Source organism: Stenella coeruleoalba (genome assembly GCF_951394435.1).
Source record: "Stenella coeruleoalba genome assembly, chromosome: 1".
In the NCBI taxonomy this organism is placed as follows: domain Eukaryota; kingdom Metazoa; phylum Chordata; class Mammalia; order Artiodactyla; family Delphinidae; genus Stenella; species Stenella coeruleoalba.
Window position 1 is genome coordinate 9,844,648 of NC_137169.1, and position 18,376 is coordinate 9,863,023.

The 18,376-nt window shown below is 43.2% G+C and overlaps 1 protein-coding gene across 1 annotated transcript in view; it reads left to right on the top strand.

The window, feature by feature from the left end:
• Nucleotides 1-5,138: 5,138 nt before the first annotated feature.
• The window catches only part of LOC307198677 (PRAME family member 15-like), a gene marked incomplete at both ends in the record, with an annotated part of 34,161 nt that continues 20,923 nt past the window's right edge, over nt 5,139-18,376 (top strand). The window contains 2 exons of the mRNA XM_079945774.1: nt 5,139-5,425; nt 5,856-6,428. Of these exons, the coding sequence (XP_079801900.1) occupies nt 5,139-5,425; nt 5,856-6,428 (860 nt within the window). The remainder of the gene's footprint in view (nt 5,426-5,855; nt 6,429-18,376) is intronic.

Consider the following 18,376-nt stretch of genomic DNA (forward strand, 5'->3'; position numbering starts at 1 on the left):
GTTGGGGGACAGGCTTACAGAAGTGAGGACCTTGGGGGCCAGTAGGTCATAAGGGAGATCACTGGGGTTGTGCTGAACTAAAGGGGTGCATGAGAGCAGTAATGGGGGCATGGAGACATGAGCTAGTGAGCGAGGGCTTCCCTGAGGAGGGGACATTTAGGCTGAGACTAGAAGCTGAGCTGGATGAGCCAGGTGCAGGGACAGGTGGGAGGGAGGACAGGGTGGCTCAGGCTGCAGGAATGGCATATGTGAGTCTTCGAGTTGGGAAGGAGCTTGGCAGGTTTGTTAAAGGTCCAGAAAGGTGGTGTACTAGTTCTTATTGCTGCTGTAACAAATTCCACAAACTCACTGTCCTAAAGTAACACAAGTTTATTCCCTTAGCTTTAGAGGTGAGAAGTTCACAGCGAATTCTCGGGGCTGGGTTCCCTGTAGGGGTCAATTCTTTCCTTGCCTTTTCCCGCTACCAGGGGACACCTACATTCCTTGGCTTGTGTCCCCTTCCTCCATTTCCAGACCCAGCAGTGTAGCATCTTCTTTCCTCTCTGTCTCCCTCTCTAAGGATCCTTCTGATTATGTGAGGCTCACTGGATAACTCAGCGTCATCCCCCATCTCAAAATCCCTCAATCCATCTAATCCTTTCCAGGCAGTTGAGACGGTGGAGGGACAATGGTTAGGGGTGGAGGTGGGACTGAGTGGATCCCAGAGCCCATGGATGTCCATACGTGGTCAGCGTTCCATGACCTTACACACACACACACACACACACACACACACACACACACACACAGAGTCTAAAAAGTGGCTGTTAACACTGTAGTGACCAGAAGAATCTGTGGGTTGTGTGTGTGTTTGGTTGTGGCAGGTGGAGGAGGGGACGGGGAACAAACATTCAGGTCATAGCAACCCATCACCGTAAAGAGAACAAGACCCCAGTGGACCAATCAGCATTCCAGCGGCCCTCCTCCTCTGGAGGCCACCCTCAAGCCTCCTGTAAACTGCCAAGGCTATGGGGACTCCTGTGTCTTTCCACCTCTGTGGGTCTCCAACCCGACTGCTCTGTCCAGGCCAGGATGCCGGCTGTGCTCTCTCCCTTCTTGCTCCTTTGTCCACTGACAACATTATCTCCAGGCACCCATGACAGTGGGTGTGAGACTCTTAATCAGATCATGGAAATCTTGCAAAGGATCCCGTCTTCATTCCAACTCCCACGTGACCTGCCTCTGCTCTCCCTGCCCAGCATCAGTGACTTTCACCTGTTCCCAAGTTGGCCACACTTTTCACTAAATCAGCGTTTGCACAGTCTACCCAGTGCCCCAACACAGTCCCCTCAACTGAAAACGTTCTTTGTTTGAGCAAAATTTATTCAGCCTCCTGAATCCTCTCCTGGGATTGTCTGTGTACTTCCTTGTAAAATCTAGTTTCAATAAGAACCATAGGTCAGTCCAGCAAGAATCCCCATGCTTGATATCTGATGACCCCAAAAATCTGATCAAATTTCCTCACTGCCCACTATTGGTATCAGATCATGCTGGGCTGCCTTTAGCAAGAAATCTGTCACATTGGTTCAGCCAGAATCCCTCCCAGACTTTATTAATTTACCAGCCAGTAACCCCCCTGCTTTTTGGATGTGAATCCCTATTCCTATCTGTTGAAGTTTGAATGAAGCCAAGTCACATGCTGGGGTATCTTTCACTCTATTGTCATAGCCCTGAATAAAATTTGCCTTCACCATGTAAACCTGTGTCTGTCTCTGATTTCCTTCTGACACGTCTCGCTCAACAGATGACTGCTCAGGCAGGAAACTTCCTTCTGATTTTCCCACAAATGCCCACAAATCTGACAACGACCAACTTGGAGTCTAGCCACTTTTGCTATTTTCCATATCAGCCCTCGAGTTTTCTTCAGAGAATTAGTTTCAACTTCTCACTTTAAAACAATGGTCTTTTTGGACCTCATAGAAACTGCCATTCCATAAACATCCCCAGCTTAAACTCTGCACTTCCCGCATTTCCGCTAACATCATGTGAAGGCTCTCTGTCAGTCCTTTGCAACATGTAGGTTGTCTGACAATTTGAGGGGTCCTTCTGATCCTGTCACCTAATTATTCACTGCACAGAAATGGGAAGATTCCTCTACCTGGAAGAAACCTTGATTCACCAGCCTAAAAATGGAGAAAATAGCAGCGATGTTTAGATTTTCTGTGAAGGTGATCTGAGGTAGTGAATAAAAAGTGTCTGCACCATTCTTACCCAGTTTTTGTTCAATAAACAGAGATGTTTATGATTATCAGTGGTACTAATCTCACTCTACCGCAGGTCTTTAATAAAAGGGATGGTTGGCCTGGGAGTTAAAATGCCTATTGAGTAGAATCCAATTTAACCCTATTTTATGCAAAGGTCATTTATACCCATGGCAGAAATGTGGTGAAAGGAATCTTCCGGAATGTGACCCAGAGGGAAAACACCCTTAAAGAATCTTTGACTTGGTGGCCAGTGCTATATAAGAATTGTTTGGGCATCAAATAAATGGGGTGGGAGAGAGGCATGGAAAATTCTTAGAGATAGAGGAAGGGTCTCCCTTTATTTGTGAACTTAAACTTCAAAAGAACCTCTGTGTGATGCAGCCCAGGTGGGAGTCATCCCTGAATGTGGTAGAACCTTAAACACCAAATAGAAGAGAAAAAAATTTCTCTATTTATGAAGAGAAAAGAATTTTATTTCTGTGCCTAATGGTGTCTCCTTGTTCAGAATCTGTCTTGAACTTAGCTAAGTTTGAGAAAACAGTAATTATCTAAATACATTTGCAAAGTGGCCAATGGGATTATGGTTCGGCTTCCAATAACCAGAAAAAAGTCTGGGGCTATTTGCCATCTGGAAAGTGTCTTCAGTGAGAAAAAAACTTAAAGAAAACCTCTCCTGGTAGCACCTGCCCCTGGATGACCGTGTTATTTGCTACTGACCCACGTTTATTTCTTCCCTGGCTCCAAGTTCCCAAAGAGCCCACAGTGCCCACCCTCAGTGGCTCTCAGTCTTGGAAATGTCTGATTCCAGGATTCACATCTCTTCCTCTTCTCACATTCTTAGATTTAGTCTTTTCATGGTGTTTGCTGTGCTGATCCCAACTTTCTAGGAGGAAACACCCTCAAAGGTGACACTGTTTCCTCCGAGCCACTCTCTTTTACTTTCCAAATATCACCCAGAGAAATGTCTTTAAGTCTCCATCCTCCTTAGGAGAATAAGAACTCTTTATTTTCAATTGTTGCAGTCATTCAGTGGTCCCTTCAGGAATGCTCAGCTCCGAGAGGTGAAGCCCCCACCCTTACTTCTCACTGTGATCTTGACATGCCCACCTTCACAGAAGGCTCGGCTTAAGGCTGGAAAACCAGCCACATCCACAAATCTCTTCCCTTGCTCCCTGAATAGGCTCATCATCTCGTATCTTTGCTACATAACATCCAAGTGACAAGTTGATACAGAAACACGTTTATTTTGTTTACTTTGGGAACAATACCACTGTCTTAATGAAGCTGTTTTAATTCAGGGACATTTCGATAACTTTGATATGGCCGAAGATCCCCCAATAAGGATGGTTTCAAGTTATGTTTTTTTCTCGTCCGATGTCAGGAAGCAATAATCCCTTTCCTGTTTGAGCCCCCAGGAATATAACTGTCTGTATTGGTAGAATTCAGTCAATGTTTGTGGAGTGAATCCATGAATGGGTCCTTGATTCCCCCTCCATCATTCTTTCTGTTTCCTGAATGGATATCTGATTCAATCAAGTAATCTGGAGAAGAATGGAGATCCAATCAGGATCAATCCAATGAGCAGTATGGAATATAATCAAGGATCCTTTTCTGATTGAGTTAGTAGTTGGCCAGAGGGATGATGGGATTAGAAAGGTGTATAAAAGCCTCAGCCTCTGAAGAAGGAATGCAGACTCTTCTGGCTCCAGCATCACTGGCTGGGGTCTCCACGTGGTCTGAGGTCTGAGCACCCCGCCAACCCCATCACAGCAGTAAGTTACCAACCTCAGCTGAGGACACCCTCTTCTTACCCATGGTAAGCTGATCTTGAAGCTGATCTTGAAGGGTAGCATGGAGCTCTGGATGGTACAGAGAGTTTTTGAAAAATCGTTTTTTTCAGATGAACACATTTCAGGTTTTGGTTTTGCCTCTCAGTGTGGTTTTGCCTAAATCTCAAATATTCTGATTTGTTCTTTGGCTTATCTCATTTTTAAATGTCCCCACCAAGCAGATATTATTTTTAAAAATAGTTATTTATGTATTTGGCTGAGCCAGGTCTTAGTTGCAGCACGTGGAATCTTCGTTGCGGCATGCGGGACCTTTAGTTGCAGCATGTGGGATCTAGTTCCCTGATCAGGGATTGAACCCCGGCCCCCTGCATTGGGAGTACAGAGTCTTTTTTTTTTTTAACATCTTTATTGGGGTATAATTGCTTTACAATGGTGTGTTAGTTTCTGCTTTATAACAAAGTGAATCAGTTATACATATGGGAGTACAGAGTCTTAACCACTGGACCACCAGGGAAGTCCCTCAAGCAGATATTCTTAATAAAAAACATCTGTTTGGAATGTTATTTCTTGAAATTTAAATTTAAAATATATATTTTGTGGACAAATAGCATTCACTGTAGGAGTATCTCCTTAATCTTTACCAGCCAAGTTAACTGAGGTAACTGAGGATGTAGGCTGTGTTGGTCCACCTGACACTCCTCTTCCCATAGATTTAGGGCTCTAAGTCATGGTCTGCAAGTCTTTCCCAAATAAAGATTGGAGTCAGCTCTCAGGCTCCTTGGTACCCACTTCCCAGTAGGACAGGAATTAAGCAGAGCAGTGGATGGAACTGAATGAGCTAGTGGTTGCCTTTCCTCCTCATTGGTACTTGTGAGATGCTTGTTCTGGATCCAGTAGGGAACATGTTATAGTTTTCTGCCCCCTGAGTCCACAGTGTAATATGGGCTAATTGAGGCACTTCCGCCTCTGCCAGGGCAGTGACCTTAGCCTGAGTAGGTACTTCTGAAGGTTTGGGAGACAGTCTGAGGTGTGCTCCTGCTTGGCCTGAAATCGATGCCTTGTTCCCTGGCAGTTTCCACAGGATTCCTTTTGGAGCAGAGTCAGGATGAGTGTCCAGACCCCACCCAGACTCCTGGACCTGGCGGGAACAAGCCTGCTGAGGGATGAGGCCTCAGCCATTTCTGCTGTGGAAGATCTGCCCACTGAGCTCTTCCCACCACTGTTCATGGAGGCCTTCCATGGGAGACACATCGAGACCCTGAAGGCCATGGTGCAAGCCTGGCCCTTTGTCCGCCTGCCTCTGGGGGACCTGATAGACATGCCTCATGTGGGGCCCTTACAAGCAGTGCTGGAAGCACTTGATGTCCTACTTGCCCAGAAGGTTCGCCCTAGGTGAGTCTGATTTGCATAGCCTGGTAAAATCCTGGGCTTCCTGGAAGAGACAGGTGGGATGAGGGAAAGTAGATGGACAAGGGATGGACAAGAGGGTTCTGATGATGACAGTGAGGGAGTTCCGAGGCATTGGCTCACTATGGGAAATGCCTTCCTGATATGTAAGGGTACCTAAGATGCAAGGGGGGTTGAAAGAACATGCCCCATCTCCTTCCTGGGACGCTTAACAGTATTAGAAGTGAAGAACTAGAAAGGGGGGGAAGGGAAAGGGAGATGGAGGAAAGTGAGGCAGAGAGGGAAGAGGGGGAGTCAGCAGGTGATGACAGGAATGTGAAATAAAAACACAGGTGGACAGTCTGTTGTCAATTCTGAGACAGTGGTTTTATTCTGTGTGGATTTTAATGCACCCCCACTACTCTGTTCCTCATAGGAGGTGCAAACTGCAAGTGCTGGATTTACGGGATACTGGCCAGACCTTCTGGAGCATGTGGTCTGGAGCCAGCACTCATGGGTGCTCAAGCTCAGGAATGGTACCAGTGGCTGAGCACAGGTCAATGACACAGCAGCCCTTGGCTCCCTTGGAGGTGTTCATAGAACTTTGTCTGAAGAAAAGGACCCTGGATAATTTCCTCACCTACCTCATCAGGTGGGTGGAGCAGAGAAAAGTTTCCATACACCTGTGCTGTAAGAAGCTGAAGATTGTTTCAATGCCCATGGAAAATATTATGACAGTCCTGAGTAGGGTGCAACTGGACTGTATCCAGGAGGTGCAAGTGAATTGCACCTGGCATCTGTCCACCCTGGCCGCGTTTGCTCCTCTCCTGGGCCAGATGGGTAATGTGCAGAGACTCTTTCTCTCCCCCATTCTTGTGTCTGCCTTTGAGGAGCTGGAACAGCAGCACGTTGTCCAAATTACCTCTCAGTTCCTCAGGCTGCACCACCTCCAGGATCTCCGTATGGAATCTCCCTCCTTCCTTGAAGGCTGCCTGGACCAGATGCTTAGGTGAGAGTGGGCCACTGACCAGGTAACAGTGAACACAACACTAGAATGTCACGTGAACTGTGTCATTTGCTGCTCTATCCTGTAGTGTGGTATCCCATAACCACACAAATCAAGGTAGAGGAACAAACTGCTATAGAGGTTCTGTAATGGGATACCATAGTAGAAAGCTATAGATCATAGGGTTAGGATCAAGTGAGGGTGGACATAGGTTCTTCCTTAGAAAGAGATATCTATGTCAGATGACTTAGGAAATTAGGTAAGTGCAGAGGTAAGAAACTACCTCAGATCCGAGCAATTCTAAAGAGAAGCTCTGGGGAATTCCCTGGATGTCCAGTGGTTAGAACTCTGCACTTTCATGGCTGAGGGCTTGGGAAACTACCATCCCACAAGCTGCGTGGCAGAAAGAGAGAGAAAGAGAGAGAGAATCTCTGTGCTTACCAGGTTTGTGAACACAGTGAGCTTGTCTGAAATTCCCAGTCTCTAAAAGGCTGTCTTCTGCTCCAGAAAATTAATATTTAAGAAATGCATGACTCTGAGAGGATGGCAGTGGAGCAGCAGCCACGGATAATAGAAAGTGGAAGGTGGTTTGCAGATGATGCAGGGGTGTAAGTGAGCCCCTGCAGACTGGCAAACCCTGTTGATGATGTGGGATCTTGTCCAGTTTGATTCTCTATACATGTCTCCCACCAGCCTCAACTGGCCCAGAGATACAGGTGCCTAGGGCTTAAGCATGGTCTGAAAGAAGCCTGAGTTGAAAGCATTTTATATTTTCTCTCCCAATATTCAAATTCAGCGATGCCCACACTTGACTGAGACTCAGTGTTAGGCTGTCTGCTGAGTAGGTTCTAGTGCATTTCATTATCTTCATTCATCATTTAAAAGAGGCGAAGTAAGTTTCACCCTGCTTGACCCATAATGAAAGAGAGCTTTCAAGGTACTGTAAAGTTGACCCACTCACACAAAGAAGATGACAGGAGTCAGTCTAAAATGAGACTGGTCATTCTAGGTATTGACCTTCTTAAGGCAGTTAGTAGGACCTTGGCTTTGGGCAAATCAACTATCTGCCAACTTTAGCTCATGCCAGCCTGGATTCTCAGACCTAATTGCTTGTTTTCCCCCCAGATGCCTGAACACCCCCTTGGACAACCTCTCAATAACCAACTGCCGGCTTACAGATTCAGACTTGCTCCATCTGTCTCAGTGCCCAAACATCTGTCAGCTAAAAGGCCTGGATCTGAGTGGTGTCACGCTGACCAACTTTAGTCCTGAGCTCCTCCAAGTTCTCCTGGAGCAAGTTGCAGCCTCCCTCCAGGAACTGAACTTAGAGCAGTGTGGGATCAGTGACTTTCAACTTGAGTCTATCCTGCCTGTCCTGAGCCACTGTTCCCAGCTCAGGACCCTTAGTCTGTGTGGGAACCTCCTCTCTATGACCATCATGGAGAAGCTGCTGTGTCACACCACTGGTATGCCCCATTTAAGTGATGAGTTTTATCCCGCCCCTCAGGAAAGTTACAGCCCTCATGGAGCTCTCCACCTGGGCAGACTTGCCCAGCTTCGGGATGAGCTAATTGAGATTATGAGGAATTTAGGATGTCCCAGGACCATCTGGCTTAGCTCCAGCCCATGTCCTCGCTGGGGCAATAAGACATTCTATCAAGAGGAGCCCTTTCTATACCACTGCTATATCTCTGCCTAGTTGGGTGCATTTATCAAAAGCTTTCTTCTGGGCATTTGGAAACAAAAATCTAGACAATAGATGCATCATGAAAGGAAAACAGACCTGTCATTTCAGATATCAGCTCAATGTGAATGGGAAAAGGAAAGGTGATCCAGCACAGATATAGGATTGCACTGGAAATGTAGATGCTGGGAGGTGAGGGGACTTTCAGGGACATGTGCTTATAGCCATCAGAAATATGAATCTAAACTTCTGGATGGCAATTTGGGCTGGAGACACACATGTTGGCATTATCCCTGAGGGGGGGTGATTGTAAAGAAATGGTCAGAAATAAAGAGACCTTCAGTGTAAATGGACTAATGTCCTCCATGGTATATTATCCTGTTTTCACCTCAGTAATCTCCAGTTACTGATGAAAGCAAATGCACCAGATTGTCTATGATTGGGAACCCTACTATTCCCATCAGTTCTCTATTCTGTCTTGGACATCTTTGACCTCCTTACACACTTCTGTGGCTGTTCAGTGGGTTAATACACACAACAAGGGAAAAATACTCAGTGGTCAATGACAAGCTCTTGACAGGGCCCTCACCTCACTGCTGACTCAGGCCATGACCCTGGACATGAGCAGTCCCCATAGTTCTTTAAGTGGGTCCATTAGTCCCAGTTCCTGGCCTTTGTGTGTGCTGGGAAAGGGCTTCACTACACAAGTCAAGACCTCCAGTTCTGGAAGGGGTCGTCCACACTGCAGATGAACCAAAGTCTCTTGTCCTTGTCAACCCATGCTTGTCATGAGGGGGTAGTGGTCTTCATTGAATTAAACTAGTTGTGACCAGTAAAGACATACAATTTCCTTTTAGCATAATACTAAAATCATACGGGCATATAACAGGGTTTTAGTATTTCCAAACCACATTAAGAAATTATATCCTTTTGTAGGGTTACGTCATGTCATTGAAAGACTGACAGTAATCCTATCACACCTACTATCTCTCCCTATCAGGGAAGACTAGTATAGCATGCTTTATTATCAACATATCAGCATGTGTAAAAAAACATCTCCTATATACATCTTATAACCCATAGTCAACCTTCCCTACCCTCAGTTCCACAGCCTCAGATTCAACCAGCTGCAGATGGTGTAGGGCTACATTTACTATAGAAAACTATTCGCGGGTAAGTGGATCTGAGCAGTTCAAAGGTATGTTGTTCGAGAGTCATCTGTATATACAGATATATGTTAGGAGGGATTTATTATGGGAATGGATTTGCATGGTTACAGGGACAGAGGTCTCACAGTCTGAAAGCTAGAGTACGAGCGAAGCCAGTTTTATAACTCAGGCCAAATCTTAGGGCTGAAAACTGGGGGAGCTGATGATGTAACTCCAAGTGTGAGGCTAAAGATTGAGAACCAGGGGGCCACTCATGTAAGTCCTGGAGTCTCAAGTCTCAAGAGCCCAAAGCTGCTATGTTCATGGTCAAGAAGGGAAAGAGGGAGAGAAGAGTGTCTTGTTCACTCAGGCCCCCAAGATATTGGATGATGCCCACCCACATTGGTGAGGACAGCTCCCAGCCCCGCCCGCCCCGGCGGGTGAGCAGACAAGCCTCTCTGGCTGGTAAGTGCCTGTCGGCACCGATCCTCTGTGCTGGAATCTCTCCGCTTTGCCCTCCGCACCCCTGTTGCTGTGCTCTCCTCCGCGGCTCCGAAGCTTCCCCCTCTGCCACCCGCAGTCTCCGCCCGCGAAGGGGCTTCCTAGTGTGTGGAAACCTTTCCTCCTTCACGGCTCCCTCCCACTGGTGCAGGTCCCGTCCCTATCCTTTTGTCTCTGTTTATTCTTTTTTTCTTTTGCCCTACCCAGGTACGTGGGGACTTTCTTGCCTTTTGGGAGGTCTGAGGTCTTCTGCCAGCGTTCAGTAGGTGTTCTGTAGGAGTTGTTCCATGTGTAGATGTATTTCTGGTGTGTCTGTTGGGAGGAAGGTGATCTCCGCGTCTTACTCTTCCGCCATCTTGAAGCTCCCTCCAGTAGTATTGATATTTTAATAGCAATTTAAAGAAATAAGATGCAAGAGTAGTCCCCACAAGACAATGCAAAGGATGTAGGCTTCACAAGGTCTAGAACGTTTACTCCTAAAAATAGTCTAAGAAAGTAAAAAGTCTTTGTTGTATAGGTGGAGGCAACAAAGGTTAAGATGACAAAGACCTCTGAAAGTTGGCACAGCCAAAACTGCTGCTCAGAACCCCACTCTATCTGACTGGTTGTCATATGGACACAATATGTGTACTTTTTGAATGGCAGAGACCAAGCTCTCAAAACCCAGAAGAAAAAACAAACAGCTAAGAAGATCAGATAGAACATTTACCTCTCAAAGAAATGGGGAGATAAATGCACCTTACTCCTAGAAGGGCTTTTGTTTCTGTAAGTTTAGGATTCTGAAAAGATATTTTATCAAGCTGGCTTTTCCTGACTGTGTGTGCAAAACTATCAAATTTGGAATGTCAAAAGAACCCCATTTGGTCATTTAAAATTGAGATCTCGGGCTTGCCTGGTGGCGCAGTGGTTGAGGGTCTACCTGCCGATGTGGGGGACGCGGGTTCGTGCCCCGGTCCGGGAAGATCCCACGTGCCGCGGAGCGACTTAGGCCCGTGAGCCATGGCCGCTGAGCCGGCGCGTTCGGAACCTGTGCTCCGCAATGGGAGAGGCCACAACAGTGAGAGGCCCGTGTACCACCAAAAAAAAAAAAAAAATAATAATAATAAAATAAAAAAATAAAATTGAGATCTCCCTTAATATAATTTCCCAAGTAAGTAGTTTCTTGCAAGTGTAAGCTCCATGCATATTGTAAGTGAATCAGGCTCGGGTGTTAGTCGGAAGTAGGCTTTCTAACACCCCTCATTTCTCTATTTGAGAGACTTTGTTTCCCATTTTAAAGTTGAATTTGTTGGGAATAAAATTTACTAAAGAGATTGTGTGGTGAGCCAATGTGCCGCTTGTGAGCTTACCTCCTGTGTGTCACTGTAGAGTGATTTCAACTGTCTTTTGCGTCTTTGTTTCTCCCTCTGGCCATCTAAAACCACTGTGGGAGCTCAGATCACTGAATAGTCAATTCATATACATGAACTGAGGATGAGCAAGTCTTTTAATTAATGAATGGTTGTCCCTATGGGACCACTGCACAGTATGAGGACTCTGCCTCCACCACTCCCTCAAATTTTTCAGTTTCCAGAGAAAGCTGTGACTGAGTGGGAGGAATCTAGTCCCTCTTCTTCAGAGCAAGTCTCTCATGTCATATTTTCACTTTTATCCCTACAAATTCTGTTAATACCAGGGAAATATGGAAATTAAATCATTATCTCAAAAAGATTTCTGGAACCTCATATACAATGCTGCATTATTTACAATAACCAAGATTTGGAAACAACCTAAGTGCCCACCAATGGATGCTGGAGAAAATGTGATATATTAATATAGAGGAATATTACTCAGCTATAAAAAAGTAAGAAATCCTGCCATTTGCATCAACATGGATGGACCTTGAGGGCTTTATGCTAAGGGAAATAAGTCAGAGAAAGACAAAAACTGTAAGATCTCACTTATATGTAAAATCTAAGAAAAATAGAATCATAGAGACAGAGAACAGATTGGTGGTTGCCAGAGGCAGGATGGGAGGATGTAGGAAATAAATGAAGGTGGTCAAAAGATACCAACTTCCAGTTATTAAAAACATAAGTCATGGGCAAAGCGAGAGAGAGGCATGGACATCTATACACTACCAAACATAAGGTAGATAGCTGCTGGGAAGCAGCCGCATAGCACAGGGAGATCAGCTCGGTGCTTTGTGACTGCCTGGAGGGGTGGGATAGGGAGTGTGGGAGGGAGGGAGACGCAAGAGGGAAGAGATATGGGAACATATGTATATATATAACTGATTCATTTTGTTTTAAAGCAGAAACTAATACACCATTGTAAAGCAATTATACTCCAAGAAAGATGTTAAAAAAAATCTAAAAAAAAAAAAAGTCATGGGGATGTACTGTATATAGTACTCTATAGTGTGTTTGACAGTTCCTAAGAGAGTAGATCTTAAAAGTTCTCATCAGGAGAAAGAAAAGTTTTTGTAACTGGATGAGGTTATGGATGTTAAGCAAATTAATGGTGGTAATCATTTTGCAATATATACATATATCAAATCATTATGTTGTAACCTGAAGAAGAAAAAAATCATGTTTTTTTCTACTCCACCTTTGAGAACAATGGTTCCTTTCTTCAGATGCCAGCATTTCAATTTTAAGATTAAGTTTTTTCACTCATAAAGCAGGTCACATTGATCAAAGGCTTTCTCTGTACATGCATGACTGACCAAAAAAAATCTTTGAAGAACGTTATGTACAATAATAACATGTCAATATGACACACAAATTCTTTGTCACAAAAATGTATAAAATTGCATCTTACCTCCTGAGCAATGGAAGAGTTCTCAGAGGTTCTGAGAATCTGTTTCCTGGTTATAATCCTCAGTTTGGCTGAAATAAAAATCTCTTTTCTTTCTTCTTAGTTGGTTTGTTATTTGACTTATTGTCAACGTCTTCTTAGCATAGTTGGCAGGATATCAGAGACACCCACCAGAGGATACCTGGAGTCTATCCCAAATCGGCACTTGGTGTCAGCATGGGACCTTTGGGCTCCAGTGGCTTCTTCATGCTCCTCAGGTGGTTTGGTGAGTTCTCCTGCTACCTGTTTTAAATGACATCCTGAATTTCATTTGAAATGTTTTTGCTTTAACTTGGAATCTTAAGGGTCACCAGTGAATTTCCCAAAATGGGGACCTAGGAGGAGCTGGGCAGGAAGCCTAGAGAAACATAAAATCTTTGTTAATTTTGGCTTAAATTGAGAACAAATTATCATACGGGCAGAACAAACTATTTGCTATTGAAATAAGAGACTGTACCTGCTCAGCTCCAAAGAAAATGTGACATCTGCCCCTTCTGGCCACAAGGCATTCTCAGGCAATTGAGAACCTAGCTCTGAAGTGTCTGTGGGTCAATTCTCATGACATTTAACAGTCCCACAGAGGATCCCGCTACAATCATTAAGTAAATTCTGCTTGCCACGTGACATAAAAATGCTGATCACCTAGTATCCCAGGCACCCATGGCAGTTTTAGATTGTCAGAGGGAGAAACGAAGACATTTAAGACAGTTGAACTGACCCAAAAGTAACTCATTGTGAGCTAGATTCAGAAGCAGCACATATCCAATCCATCACATTGTCCTAGAAATTTGTTCAGATCATATTTCATATCTGAATTAGACTACCAAATGAATAACGGGAAACTGTGCCTTGAAAGCCAAACAGTTCCCAGAGGGATAACCACCTATGGAAACACCAGCTAATTTTAGATATAATACTTATGGAACAGACACTTGCAAGTATTTAACTAAATGGGAAAATCTGACCAAAGATAACTTTTCCCTGAGATGGCCAAAACTGGACATTTCTTATTTATCTGAATTGATTTATTTGTATGATAAATTAAAAAGATCCAGCGATAAAATCAAACAACCAGAATGGGAGGTATATTTTAATTGTTACCTGGAAACCTCAGTGAGGGAATAATAAAATGGCTTCATTGCAAGAAACAAACTGAAAATTTTTAGAAATGGTGGCTAAATTGGAAAAAGCCTCAGAACCAGTGTTTCTTTTCTACAACTTTACAAGAACCTCCTTCTCAGGCTTCTTTATATCCTCTCCTCTATGAGTTCCCCAGCCCTGACCTTCCTGCCCTCCCTCCCACCAAGAGAAAAAAAAAATTATTGAGTCCACAGTAGGAAATGAAAGGAATTCCAAGGTAATGGCAGCTCCCTTAAAGGGCACAAGCAGAGGGGAGAACTGCCATTACTTATACCCTTTGGACAAGGACAGGACTTAGGAATTTAACTAAGGATTTTCCAAATCCTTTACATGATCCTTTAGATTTTGCTAAGGAATTTGATCTTACATTAAGAACTCTGGAGCCTGGATATTCAGACTGGTACCAGCTCATTGAGCAAAAGAATGGCTCCAAGACATAAACTGAAAGACACCTATGAAGGATTTTTATAAACATGAGGCTACAGATCACCAGAAATTTAAATAAAGCCCAAAACTTGTATCAGCCTATCCCCCAAATTTTCCCTCAGAAAATAGATTGGGCCGAGGTCGATCAACACAATCAGAGCCCAGGAGAAACTATTTGATTATTTTAAAAGGTTTGAAAAGACATACAAACAGCACTCTGGCATTGATCCAGAGAATTCCTTGAACCATCAGAATGATCCAATATTAAATTCCATTGTTCTAGAAGGATTAGACGAATAATTGTCCAGACTAGTGAAAAGACATGAACTTTATGGGACTTCCCACTGGTGGTCCAGTGGTAAAGAATCCACCTTCCAATGCAGGGGACGTGGGTTCGATCTCTGGTTGGGGAACTAAGATCCCACATGCTGCAGGGCAACTAAACCCACGCGCCACAACTATTCAGCCTGTGCGCTACAACTAGAGAGAGAAAACCTCACGCCATGACTAGAGAGAAAGCTGAGCACCCCAACGAAGAGACCACGCACCGTAAGGAAAGATCCCACATGCCTCAACAAATATCCCGTGTGCTGCAACTATGACCCGATGCAGCCAAAAAAAGGAAAAGAAAAGAAACAAAAAAATAAAAGGCATGAACTTTATTGTACTACCGTGCGTACTAATGCCCTTATCACAATTGCTGGTAAATTTCTAAAACCTTACAGAAATGAGAAAATGAAAGAACTGCCAAAATTATGAATGTACAGATACAGCAGTGTGGGGGCCTTCCAAAACTAACCTGCCCAAGTTCCAGCCAGGCTGGACATGAGTGCACCTGTTTTATTGCAAGAGACCTGGACATTTAAAAAGAGTTTGCCACAAATTCAAGCGAGACTTTAAAACAGGCAAAATTAAAAAGGAATCCGAACCCTTTGAGGATTGTGAGAGGGCATTCCCCTGTCCCTCTTCATGAACACCTTAGGGGAAATTGAAATAACAATTAGAGGAGAAACTTTTAAAACTCTTGTAGACACGGAGGATACATTATCTGTTTTTAACCCTTCCCTTATTCATTGCCCTCTCCCTCAGAATAATCAATCTATTCAAATTATAGGGGTTTAAAAATTTTCTATGCAGGTTTTAAAATCAGAGCTAATAACCTTTCAGCTAGGAACTGTCACAGAAAAACACGTGTTCCTTTTGGTGAAATGTGTTCCAATTCATTTCTTAGGAAGAGAATTTTTAGAGGCATATAATAAGGTGAAATGATTTTAGATTTAGAAGATGTAGGTGCAGATCAGAAGAGAATTACTGATAAATCGATGGTTATGAAAATTCAGATAAATCAAGAGGAAGTTAATGATTTACTGTTAACAAATGCCTGAGGAATTATGGTCACCTTCCTTCATCAGGTACTGGGAAAATTAAAATAGCTATTCTTATTAAAGTAACTATTGGTAATTCCAAGCCTCTACCCAATATCTGACAATAGCCACTCAGACCAGAGGCATTAAGTGAAATAAGACCCATTATTCAGAAATTCCTTAAGAAAGACTTATAATTCGTTACACCAGTCCTTGCCATACTCCCATTTTACCAGTAAGAAAGCCAAATGGAAAAGGCTGGAGATTGTTCAGAACCCAAGAGCTATAAATAACATTGCGATCCCTCGCCACTCTGAGATGACTAATCCTCACTCTCTACTCTCAGCCGTTCCAGCAGACACTTGTTATTTTTCAGTAACAGACCTATGTAGTGCATCCTTTAGTACTCCAGGAGAACAAGAAAACAATACATGCAAAGCTTGTCAGTGTACCTGTACGGTTATGCCACAAGGCTATACTGAGATCCCTCTTTATTTTTCTCAAACACTTAAAGCTGATTTAGCTGATGTACACTTTCTTAACGTCTCTGCTTTAATTGAATAGGCAGGTGATTTGTTTTTGTGTTCTAGAACTGAACGGGACTCTCAAAGAGACACTATTCACCTATTTCAACAATTAGCTTCTATGCGGTATAAGGTGTCCAAAGACAAATTACATTTCTACTTATCAATTGTGAAATATTTAGGTCATTTAATATCTAAAGAAGGATTATTGATTCATTCTGAAAGAATTAAGGGAATCCTAGCTTTCTCATTTCCCAAAAGAAACAACAAAGAGGATTTCTAGGTCTAACCAAGTATTGACATAATTGGGTACCAATGTATTCCCTCATTGCCCAAACTCTCTATGCATTACTTAGGTCTGACCAACTAGACCCAATTGAAAGGACAATGGAAAAAGAAAAGGTTATAAATGCTTTAAAATCTGCACTAGCCCAGGCTTCAGCATTAGGTCATCCTAATGATAAATTTTTCCATTTTTCCTCTTTGTGCACGAAGATAGAGGAAATGCCCTGGGTGTATTAACTCAGTGGTATTGCGACAAGCTCCAACCCATAGGATGTTATAGTCCATATGTTTAATTGCTGTATGAGGGGTATATCAATGACATATCTCTTATGCAAAGCTACTGCAGAACTCATAATAGAGTTTATGTTTCTCACTCAGTTGAATCTCTTTTCAATTCTCATGATACTCAAAAATATTCTGTGACTTGATTGGCCCCTTATGAAGTATTGTTACTCTCTTCACTCAATGGTACTTTGGTTTGATTTCATAGACTTAACCCCGAAACTTTACTTCCCACACTCAAGATGACAATAACCATGACTGCATTGTGCTATCTTCTTACTCCTAGGACTGACTTACAGGAAGTTCCATTGCTAACGCTGATTTAAGTCGGTTTACAGACGGATCCTATTTAAAGGATGAGCAGGGACCTTATCAAGCTGGGTATGCAATAACTTCCATAGTAGAAATAATCAGAAGTTCTTATTTACTGGACACCAAATTGACCCAAAAAGCTTAATTGATTTCATTAATTAGGGTTTGTCAATTAGTCAAGGATCAACGCGCAAATATTTATACTGACAGCTGCTATGCCTTCGGAGTAGCTCAGAATTTGGGAATGCTATGGAAACAGAGGATTTCTCACCTTTTCTGGCCAGCCCATAAAGAATGGACAGCTAGTCTCAAAACTATTAAAGTCCGTTCAATTGCCCAAACAGCTAGCCATCATTAAAATACCTGGACATTCCCAATAAAAATATGATTCAACAGAAGCCAAAGGAAATTGATGGGCTGGCACTGCAGCTAAACAAGCTGTCTTAAGCCTTACCTCTGCCCAGTTTAGAAGATGTCCTCTGCTCAGACATAACTGTTATGAAACCGTTAGGAAATTTCCTTTTCAGGCTCAAGGACTTGTTTCAGAAAATGAAAAGTAGACCTGGAAGAAAAAAGGGGGATTTGTCAATCCCATATCACAGATGAGGTCTGGACCAAATAAAAGGCCTATAATACCTATAAATACCCCAATACCCTTCCTCCAGCATGTACATTCCTTGACCCATTGGGCACCTGAAAGCAATATATTTGAAGAACTTCTCTCACTATAGCCCATAAGGTTTATGACCAATGTTCTATTTGTCCTAAATGTAATCCTGGTAAACTCCTTCATGGTTCTCAAGGTCACTTTCCCCTCCCCAAGGGATCTTTTGAAGTTTTGCAACTGGACTTTATCTAGGTGCCTTCCTCTCAAAGCTACAGATACATCCTGGTAATGGTATACATGTTTTCACACTAGGTGGAGGCATTTCCTTGCAGATGAACAATGGCCTTGACAGTAGGCAAATTACTATTGGAAAGAATATTTCCAGTTTGGGGAACTCCTTCAGAGCTGTGTAGTGACCAGGGAACCCATTTTACTGGACAGATTATTTAATACAATTGTAAGATTTGGCCAAAAATGTACCATTTTCACTGTGCCTATCACCCTCAAATCTAAGGCTTAGTAGAAAGGAACAGTATCACAACTAAAATACAATTGGCTGAATTTTGAGAGGTATTTAATATTCCATGGCCAAAACCTCTTCCTTTGGTACTCCTTAACCTGAGGTCCACCCCCTTTGATAAACATCAATTGTCTCCTTTTGAAATAATGACTGGGCAAACTATGCATCTGATGAACCAGCACTTCTTGAATGTGATATTTCACATTATTATCAGGGACTCATCAAAGCACTTAAAGAATATGAAAAATTAGTAACCAGTTCCTTCCACAGTGAGCTCCTGGGAGACCAAGACCTTGAGGACCATGGGTTACAACATGGAG